Source organism: Medicago sativa, chromosome 8, assembly GCF_051527215.1.
Source record: "Medicago sativa cultivar Bolivia chromosome 8, Bolivia_mono, whole genome shotgun sequence".
In the NCBI taxonomy this organism is placed as follows: domain Eukaryota; kingdom Viridiplantae; phylum Streptophyta; class Magnoliopsida; order Fabales; family Fabaceae; genus Medicago; species Medicago sativa.
In genome coordinates, this window is record NC_140756.1 from 15935678 (window position 1) to 15946791 (window position 11114).

The window sequence follows — 11114 nt, forward strand, 5'->3', positions numbered from 1 at the left end:
TCCGTCCCTTATTGTAACCACCCATTTGATTTTATTTTTGTCCCTAAATGTAACCCCCTTTTCAAATTACTAGATGCATTTATTACTTTTTTCCTAAACATACCCCTAATTAATACTACTAACTTGTCTTCAAATATGAATAGTCAAATTTAATACACATACAAACAAAGGACAATTTGGTAATATTAATACACAAAACAGACACATTAATTACATTGACAACTTTTCTTAAGAAATGTGAAAAATGCAAAGGGGGGTTACATTAAGGGACAGAGGGAGTATCTTTTAATTATAAGAGCAAATTGCATTCACCTCCCCTGAGGTTTTATTAAAAGACGCTCACACCCTCTTTGGTTTAGAAAAAACAATAACCTCCCTTGAATTAACACCGTTAACTAACATTTCCTGGTATGTTATTGCTTTGTTATGCCATGAGTCACGATAACAAACCAAATGGAAATTCCTTTCAAATAGTCAATTATTTAGTCAAAGTAACACATAAATTATTCCATAAATATCTATCAATTTGCTAATTTTTCAGCCACGATAACAAGCAAACGTATGCCAAGAGTAAATATCAATTAGCTAATTTGCCAATTCTTTAGTGAGGATAACAAATATCTATAAACTTGCAAACAGATGTGCAGACGTGTTCCTTTTTGTTTGATTGAGAAAAATCAAAAACTCATGTTATGCATGATTACAGAAACAACCATGTCTTGCTGTATGCATACATGGTTTAAATAATACAAATTCATCCCAGTTATACATAATCAACTTGTACAAATAAACAAATAGATATCACTCAGACAAATCAACAAACACCTTATGCTCCAAATTCATATGCACCCAGTTAAATTTTATAGAATGTAAAAAAACTTATAATAAATTGTAGAAAATGAAAACGATGAAGAGAGTTGAAGAGATCAAGAAATAATGAAAATTGGAGATAATATATGAACGGTGAAGAGGGTTAAAAGAGATGAAGAAATAGTGAAAATTGGAGAAAACATATAAACGACGGTGTCTATTGAACCAGGAGAATCGCATAAATCCATGAATTAAGATGAAGAACTTTGAATAAAGATGAATGGAAAGATTTTGGATTGCACCGTTAAAAGTAACAGCCGTCAGTGACTAAGGGGGAAAGTGCCTCAATAATGAAATAATTAAGGGAGGTTAATGTATTTTCAAAACTAGAGGGGGTGTGTGTGTCTTTTAACAAAACCTCAGGGGAGGTGAGTGCAATTTGCTCTAATTATAATGTCAAGATTGAATATATTTTTTCTCAATGAAAAAGTCACAATTATTTCTTATAATAATCAAGCAGAATAAACCAATTCAATTGGAAAAAAAAGTAATCTAAGTAAGAACAAATTTTATCATTGTTGTTTTGCTATTATTATAAGGGTCTTGTTAACGAGTGCTCCCGCCTTTCGAGACACTCTTTAAAAATTTCAAAAGAAGAAATTATTTTTTAAAAAAGTTAAATATTTTGATTTCCAATGCATTAATTACACATATTTTCATAAAAAGTTACTCTTTATAGGCTTTAAAGAGTACCTCAAGAACACTCGTTAACATTTCCCTTATTATAATCATTAATATGTTAAGTAAGCAAACATTTAGTCTTTGAATATCTCAATATTTTTGTTAAGCATGAGTTAGGGTGGGGGGTTGAGGGAGGTGCCTGGCGGTGGAGGCGGAGGTTATTTACATGGGAGGAGGAGTTAGTGGGGGAGCTTAGGACTTTACTTCAAAATGTCTCTTTGCAGGTTGATAAAACTGATAAGATGCTATGGAGGTTGGATACATCTTCCGTGTATACAGTTCGTAGTGCTTATAATTTTCTGAATAATAATTCTTCTGTTGATATTTCGGTACCCGCATCTTTACTGTGGCATAAGGATGTACCTTTGAAGGTGGTTTTATTTGCTTGGTGTCTGTTTCATGATAGGCTTCCTACCAAGGACAACCTTTTCCGTCGGCAGGTTTTAGACTTCGATTCTCAGCTGTGCGTTGGTGACTGTGGGAAAATAGAAACATCATCTCATTTGTTATTACATTGTGATTTTTTTGGGTCTGTTTGGTTCTTTGTCCTTAGGTGGATCGGCATTTATTATGTTATGCCTTACGATGTAACAAGTCATTTTATCCAATTCAGATTTCTTGGTGGTGCAGCCAAGTCAAAGAGTTCTATTCTACAGGTTATTTGGTTTGCGACAGTGTGGGAAATTTGGAAAGAAAGAAATAACAGGGTCTTCAATGATAAAAAATGCTCTATTCCGCAGGTGGTTGATAAGATTAAGTTCTTAACGTTCAGGTGGTTGAAGGGGAAACACGCTAACCTTCCCCTCAATTATCATTGTTGGTGGCTTCGTCCGTTAACCATTTTAGGCATTGGCTAGTTGTTATTTTCTTCTGCTTTTTTTGTCCGCTTTGCGGTTTGGCTTTGCCTTGTAAATTCTGTTTGGATTCTGTTTGTATTCTGGTGTTTCTTCCTTGGCACATCTTGTGCTAGGAAGGTCTTTTTGATGTGGTAATACAATTTCATTTTAGCCTCTTCAAAAAAAAATAATCATTAATATGTTAAGTAAGCAAACATTTAGTCTTTGAATATCTCAAGCGTTGTCATTATATTTTTTAAAATTGCCAAATTTACAGAAGTATTAGTGGGTGTTATTTTTCTTAATGAATTTGGTCATTGAAACCACTTGAATTAACATTGTGGTGTTGACTTGAGGTTTCATGTTTGATTCTCCTCGTACCAAATTTTGGTGGAATAGTTTGACTTTTTAAAAAAAAAGAATTTGATCATCGAATATATGTTTTGTTAGCCAGTTTAATTCATAAACTTACCAATAGAAAACACACTCACAAATATTCCTCCAATTTCAATACATTCATAAATGACATAGACACTGCCTTAGAGATAAAAATGACAAAACACTGAAATTCTTTTTCATAATATTTTTGGGTAGCCATAGCTTTCTCACAAATGTATTGTATCCTCCTCTACGGGCAAACGATAATACGAGAAATTCTTGATTTATCAAACCAATCGTCAACTTGGGGACATTTTTTCCCGTCAACTCACGCCAATGGTTTTGAATTTTTGTTTAAGCAAATGCAGACATGGTTTTATAATCATGACATTATTCATCAACGTAGCTGCATTGGAACTCTTTAACAAAATAGAGTCTTGGAAAGTAAACATTGAAACCTTAATACTGCCAGAGCTTTGCATTTTCAAGCCAACTTGCCTCTTTCCTTTGGGGATAAATCATCATCCTATAATTTCTCATGAAAATAATCAGGTTGATTGATAGTTCAAATGGCACAATTGTGAGCATTTCCACTCCCAATTCTAAGGATGGTTTCAATGAGTCCTTCCCTTTTATTCCTTTACACCTTATATCTCAATTATGTTGGTACCTTGGACAAAAACAATCATTTGCAATAATCCAATAATATTATTAAGAAAATGAAAAGAAGAAGGGGACATAAACCAAACTCTAAATAGCATTATTAAACTAATAATTGAGAAACTCAACTTTATTTTAGAAAAAATCCTCCCGAATAAAGGTAGGTAGAGTATCCCAACATCTTAAATCAAGAATGTCCGTTTACTTTGTGAAAACATTTTTTTTTTATATTTTTATTTCCTTAAATATATGTTAGTTTTACCTTTTAACAAGAAGAAAAGAGACTCTTCTTGTCAAAAAAAGAAAAAAAAGAAAAAAAGAGACTCTTGAATTGAACAATTGTCTTGTATTTCTAAAAATAATGAAAATGACAAAAGAACTATTTTCATTATTTCAGTAAACACATCATCACTAGCTAACATTTCGTCTTCTCTCTATCATAATGACTCGTTCTAAAAGTCTCTTATCCTCTTATTAGCAAGCTAAAATGCACACATATTCTAAGAAATGAAAACAAAAAATAATTATTAGAGTATGAAGAGAAGAATAATACTAGATCATAAGTTTACTTGTAATGCAAGCTTCCTAGAGTTAGTTAGCTTAATCTGATACATTAGTGTGTATGATTAGGTACTGTGTACCCTATGCCAACTACAATAAATGTTGGTTGTATCATGATTTCATGTATGAGAAATGAGTTTATTTGTTAATTTCCTTCTTCCATAACAATAATTTTGCAAAAAATCAACGTAATCCTGGTCAAACATAAAACAGTAGCAGAATTCGCAATGTGATGCGGTATAAATCTTTAAATTTCATTTCTAAGGGTGTGTTTGGATTGAGGGTTTATGAGGAAAATGGAGGGGAGAGTTTACTTTTCTTTTTTAAAGTACAGACTATAAAACATGTTTTTCTAAAATAAATTAAGTGTGATTGATGAATTATATGATTGTTTATCATGTTAATATGTTAAGTTTTTAAAAAACATTTCCTAGTGTCCGTATTTTAAAAATAAAAAGTAAATACTCTCATCCCTCTAAACTCTCCAACCAAACACACCCCAAAAGAATCATCTTTAGCTGAAATGAGTAAAAATATTTTACCAGTAACAAGAAAACAAGCTAAGAAAATATAGGATCAAAGTTGTATTAATAAGTGTTCCCATCATCTATGAGTCACATACCTGACAAGACACAAACACAAACACGTCAACATTGCTAATATGACAAAACATAGGACATCGACACTGCTACACATATGTTTATTTATTTACTGTAATTAGATAAAATATTATTTATAAAGGATCTAAATTGAGCAATTTAGACTGTAAAGCCTAACTCACTTGTTAATACCGAACTTGTTAGGTTGGATGCCTTCATCCGGTTTTGAACCCGAGACCTTGCAATGTGTGAGACTATGAGTTCCAGTGGTCTTTACCAATTCTTCTAAAGACCAAAATAATTAAATTGAGCAATTTATTTGATTAAAAATATTCTTATATAAGATACAATAATATTTGACCTTTTCGTAAAATAAAATAATATTCTTATATAAGATACAAAGGTTAAATATGTGTTGAAGCAATGATTGTCAATGACAGGTTAAGGACAATAAATTTTATTGGGATATTTGTTTAAGTTGTCCGACACGTGTTGTAGGAGTGTCATACAACTTTCGGGCACCAATCCAAAAAGTGTCGAATCAAAGAGAAAAAAAATTATTTGGAACACTTGTCTGAGTTGTCCGATACGTGTCGTTCGAGTGCAATGAGTGTCGGACACGTACATGTCCAATCCTAGAGGTATCCATGCTTCAGAGCTTATCATCAACAATTCAATATTCTTACTGAAATCACATTCTCAACAGAATGTATAAGATTAATTAATTATATGATAAATTGGCCTCGAAAAACATAGAAGCCTTGTATTTGAACTATGTAAATGTAGTGAGCCTCACAAAAACCAAAGGCTGTGTTTCTGCTTCAAACTTTCACCAGCTACAATTCATCATGTTGTGTAATTACATCTGCAAAATATAAAATTGGCGAGGCAAAAGTAAGAACTAATAAGTTTTCTAGAAAATAACATACATTTTGAGAGAAATGGCGAGGTTATAATAATTCGAACAGAACCTTTTCGATCAAAAATACAAATTTTGTTATTCTTTATACCCTATAGACGGAACAATATACACATTTTTTTCTTATAAGTAGAAGTAAAATCATTGACCTGGAGAGAGCTCTTTGAAGAAAAATGGTATCTCTCTTTGTGCAGATTTGGGAGAGTCTGAACCATGAACACAATTTTTTTCGGTATTCAATCCATATTTTGCTCTGATGCTGTTCAAATTAGTAAACTAATTAAGCATAGAGAAATTTCACAAACCAAGCACAATAAGTTTGATTAGTAACATGCATGACCTGTGAGGGTGAGTAATCTTAGCCTTGCTTGCATCCGTAGGGCCCATCAAAGCGCGCCAATCAGCAATAGCATTATCCTTCTCCAAAACCATGACTAACACCGGTCCACTGATTATAGTTATGGCGAAGCAAAAGAGGTGATTTAGGATGATAAAAGACTAGAAGACATGAAGGAAGGAAAGTAAATGTCAATCAAATATGATTAAACTGATCAGTGGTATACAGAAATCATACTGATGAACCATTAACAGCAAGTGTAAAGCTAGAATTTCCTCAGCTACATAAAATAAAAACCTCAAGTTTCTTTTAGGAAATAGTTCTAAATTGCAGTCTTCAACCGCAATATAGCGGTTTTAGAGGTATCCGCATCAGCAGTTGTGGCCGCATTTACCCACATTTTACCACAATATAAAGGTTCACAGTGTAACCGCAACCGCAAATTAAGATCGGTATAGTATATACCACCATCATGCAACAAGAGTCTAGGCAACTATAGTCTATAGGATACCTGGTCATGTATTTAACAAGGCTGGAAAAGAAGCTCTTTGAAGAGTGCTCTGCATAAAATCTTTTCACAGTGGCCTCATCAAGTTGAACAATCTTTTCCTTGACAATGCTGAAACCATACTCAAAAATTGTTCTCTTGATATCATCTGTGTAGTTACCAAGCAATCCATCCGGCTTTATGATCGCTAATGTTTTCTGCATGTTCGTACTTCCATCGGTAGAAGAACTGCAACTTTGGAAAAATCAAAGTCAGTTCATTGCCACAAGATGCGCACTTTTAAGCACATCAATTTGACATTACACACACACAGCCAAGGTTTTTAAAAAAGGACCCGCGACCGAAGCATTTGACTGTGACACTCTTAGTATCGAAGATAACAACGCGACGGCAATATATAACCTAACCTATAAATCTTGAAAAAGTTGTCACTAAAACAGCAACCGCGTTTCTATAGAATTAATAAACACATACGGAAAACGCAAACAAAGAACACACAAGATTTGAGTGCGGAGTTTGGCCAATTGTGTTTACATCTCTGACTGCAATGCAGCTGCAGTAACTTTCTATTATTCAAGCTTAGGGTTTACACATTATAACTTATATTTAAATACTACGGTCCGGTTTACGAGATTACCCTTGAACGGCACAGGGGGGATTCACCTTCCACACCGGCTCAAGCGACCTGCCCACTTATCAGTAAACTATGAGCCATACCCATCTTTTGTCTTGTGCAATTAACATATAAATTATTGAAATTTTGATGTATAAATGAAAATGCATGGTTCTATCATCAATATTCAAGAGCAACTACTTTTGCTATAATAATTCCTACTTAACAGTTATTAATCTGATGCATGTAAGGTACATTTTATCCAAAGTCATTTCTTTTACTAGTTAAATTTCTGGAAGGAGAAGCTATTACATGATACAAGATAAGCAGAAGAAGAATGGAAAAGCAAGAATCATTCAAATATTCAGAATTATAAATTGAAATGTAAACAACCAAGAAAACACAAGATGCTAAGCTACTTTTTTCCCTCACTCAGATGCCAAAAATATTAAATTTCAGATATAAAAACAAAAGACATTCAACATAAAGATAAAATCTTATGTTCACAAATAGACCAGCAGAAGAATAAATTTGAATTGTTTTCATATAACAAACAAAAAAGTGAAGTCAAATTGTTTTCATATGATAAACAATTCTAGAGCTTATGGAAATAAGCTGAAAACACTCACAAGTGCTTATGACAATAGATAAGTTCAAATAAGTCAATCCAAACGAGCTTAATATTAAGGAGCTTTGAAACACTAGCACCTAAAAAAAAAACACTTACCAGCAAGCTGAAACAAAAACAAGAAGGCCAAGTATTCTGATGAATCCAACAAAAGGAGGTCTCATTTGAAGAACCAAACTGCAAGAAATAACAATAATTCACATAAATTAAAATTCATATAAATTCAGTAATTAAATAATCACAAAAAAAAATGGGGGGGGGGGGGGTGGGTCCATGTTTGTAATTGTTTTGAATGCCAAAGAAGGTATATACTTTTCCTATCTCAATAGAATACAACGTTACACAATGAAAGGGGAAAATAATTTGATTTTTTTATTTTTCTTTTAATTTCTGAATGAATGTTCAGACAGAAAGATACCTTACACGTGAGATGTGAATGTGAAGGAGAGACAACTGAAAGTGGTTAAGACTTACAAACGACAATGACTTGCTACGACCGAAAGTCTACAAGAACATGGACAAAAATAGGTTATAATCCTCATACATCCTTTCTTGACAAAATGGTACTTATCCATTTTAGTTTTGGATTTTATTTATTTATTAATTTTTTTTTGACAAATTATTTATTTTTAAATACTATAGTAAAATGAGTAGATCAGATAAAAATAATTAGATCATTAGAGATAGAAGAAGTTTTGGAAAAATTATAAGAAAATATATTAAGAAAAATTTAAAAATTAATGAGTTGGATCAGAATATGGTTTATAATAAAACATTATGATGCTTAAAAAAACATTATTAATATTGCCGTTGTATTCATTTATGAATAAAAGCATAATTCTCATGACATGAGATTTTTGTATCAAATTATTTTTTATAATCTTTCATGTTTTTTTTATTAAATTTAAAATAAAGTATTCACTCATTCAAACCGATAAATTACATAAAAAACAATACAAATTCCGTATGGCTGAAACAAAAAGATGAACCTGCAAACGAACTCATTCCATTCAAATTAATAACATAATGCAAAAAAAAAGGTAAAATTAAAGTGATCGGAATACACATTTATAATGTTGACGGCCAAATCATCATTAGTTGCATTTATATTATAATAAATCAAAATTGATATATCAATCTGAACCAAAAAAACACACTTCATATGTTCTAAACAAATGCATTTCATCATCTAAATTTTGTCAATAGTTATTGGATATACAATAAATATTTTAATAGCTTCTCAAATAATTTGACTCAATTCTAGTGAGAGAGTATCTCATTTTTCTAAAAAAAAAAAGGATTATGTTTTTTTACACCCACAACATTATGAGGAAGATGGACCCATTGTTGAAATTTCGACCCCCATTAAAATGTTGAAATACATAAGAGAAAAAGGGACATGCACTATAAATTAGTTTTACAATGTTGATCTCCAATGAAAATTAAGGTTGCACAGGCTATTTTTAGTGCATGTCCCTTTTTCTATATGTATTTTATCATTTTAATGGTTGTTTTATCGGATGTTGTACTGACGTCCAATAATTTACCTCATGGTTCATTATGACGTCAACATTTTAATGGAAGTTTCATTAGTTTACATTCAAATCAGTTGACGGTCAAACGTGGCTTTCGAGTCAAAATAGGATTGGATGTTGTATTGGACCTTATCAAGAAAATTGCTGTTGACACATTGCATAAGGCTGTGTCACACATGTAAAATACGTTTTTGCCCCCTCGGCAGTTAACTGCCGAATTATGAAACCGGTTGCAGTTAACTACCGAGGAAAACTTCGGCAGTTAACTACCGAGGAAAATTGAAAACTTCGGCAGTTAACTGCCGAGGAATCCTCAAACCCCCCTTTTTTTTTTTTACAAAAACCATTAATTCTTTTTATTCTTTAAACCTAAATTTTCCTTAATTAAATTTAATTCTTTAATCCTTTTAAGGAATTAAACATAATTCTTTTCATGATTTCATTCATGTGATTTTGTTGTCATAAATGAAGAAATATGTATTTTGTTGCCATTAAATACACGATTCTTTTTATAAAGTTGTTGATTTCATTCATATGATTTTGTTGCCATAAATAAAAAAATATGAGATCCTAGAATTACTACATATTCAATCACGTTTATTAATTAAAAAAATGTTTTTTTTTTAAGAATAGAAAAGTGGTTTTATTTGTACAAAAAAAAAGGTATTATTGATAGAATAATTACAAATATAATTATTTGAAAGAGAGATGAATAATATCTGAAATATTATAATATGTGAACAACAAAAAAATATCTTAAATATTATAATTAATTACTAATAATTACAAATATAATTATTCTATCATTTGTAACGTTTTTTCTTGTTGCATTTTTTTTATTGAATTATCATTTTGGGTCCATTAACTACCGATTGCAGATATTATTCATCTCTCATATTTCTTCATTTATGGCAACAAAATCACATGAATGAAATCATAAAAAAAATTGTGAAATCATAAAAAATAATCTGTGAACAACAAAAAAATATTTTAAATATTATAATTAATTACTAATAATTACAAATATAATTATTCTATCATTTGTAACGTTTTTTCTTGTTGCATTTTTTTTATTGAATTATCATTTTGGGTCCATTAACTACCGATTGCAGAAATTATTCATCTCTCATATTTCTTCATTTATGGCAACAAAATCACATGAATGAAATCATAAAAAAAATTGTGTTTAATTCCTTAAAAGGATTAAAGAATTAAATTTAATTAAGGAAAATTTAGGTTTAAAGAATAAAAAAATTAATGGTTTTTGAAAAAAAAAAAAGGGGGGGTTTGAGGATTCTTCGGCAGTTAACTGCCGAAGTTTTCAATTTTCCTCGGTAGTTAACTGCCGAAGTTTTCCTCGGTAGTTAACTGCAGCTGGTTTCATAATTCAGCAGTTAACTGCCGAGGGGACAAAAACGTATTTTACATGTGTGACACAGCCTTATGCAATGTGTCAACAGCAATTTTCCCTTATCAATGTCGTGGTAATGGTTAATGAGATCAAAAAGGCTACAATATTGATTTAACGTCAGGTAAAACTGACCTAGAGTTCGTTTGAATGACAAATGTAGTCAAATATGCACTACCTTAGAAGTTAGGAATGTAGAGAACATGAGTAGATGACAACCGAGCAGTGACTAAAACATTTTTGCCCTCAACTCAGCCGTATGAGCAATATATTAGCTAAGACATGCATGAAGACATATTCCCTTAATAATAGAGTTATGGATGACATGGTTGGCTGATATGGATGTAAATTACTAGCCGACAAGACTTTTTTTGGGATGTAACTCAGCTTACATGTTAGTTATCTACATTAGTACTGTTAACCGTGATGTAATATAATAGTTAGTAGTTAAAATCATGGCATGTTGCTTAATTAGTCTAAGTCTATAAATGTTTTTCTTTGAAGGCTATATTCAACACACAATGAATCAAACAAGTCTTTACATATCTCTTTCGTTTTCCTTTATTTTTCATGCCTTCTTA

General features: G+C 31.4%; 2 protein-coding genes across 7 annotated transcripts; one reads left to right on the top strand and one right to left on the bottom strand.

Annotated features, from left to right (window-relative positions):
- Positions 1-1793: 1793 nt before the first annotated feature.
- Positions 1794-2408, top strand: LOC146897332 (uncharacterized). Its single transcript, XM_085736406.1, has 3 exons — positions 1794-2014; positions 2105-2207; positions 2292-2408. The coding sequence occupies exons 1-3, from the start codon at positions 1794-1796 to the stop codon at positions 2406-2408; spliced, it is 441 nt and encodes a 146-aa protein (XP_085592532.1).
- A 2532-nt stretch (positions 2409-4940) lies between these two features.
- Positions 4941-8138, bottom strand: LOC146897333 (Nucleoside diphosphate kinase family protein). Of its 6 annotated transcripts, XM_085735316.1 has the most exons (7): positions 8009-8138; positions 7690-7767; positions 6987-7034; positions 6353-6577; positions 5845-5952; positions 5654-5763; positions 4941-5450 (listed from the first exon to the last, which is right to left on the bottom strand). In XM_085735316.1, the coding sequence occupies exons 2-7, from the start codon at positions 7752-7754 to the stop codon at positions 5422-5424; spliced, it is 585 nt and encodes a 194-aa protein (XP_085591442.1). In that variant the 5' UTR covers positions 7755-7767; positions 8009-8138; the 3' UTR covers positions 4941-5421. The 6 variants fall into 6 exon arrangements, with proteins under 6 accessions (XP_085591442.1, XP_085591446.1, XP_085591444.1 ...); XM_085735320.1 differs by lacking the exon at positions 6987-7034; XM_085735318.1 differs by lacking the exon at positions 6987-7034 and having other exon boundaries at positions 6353-6583.
- Positions 8139-11114: the final 2976 nt, after the last annotated feature.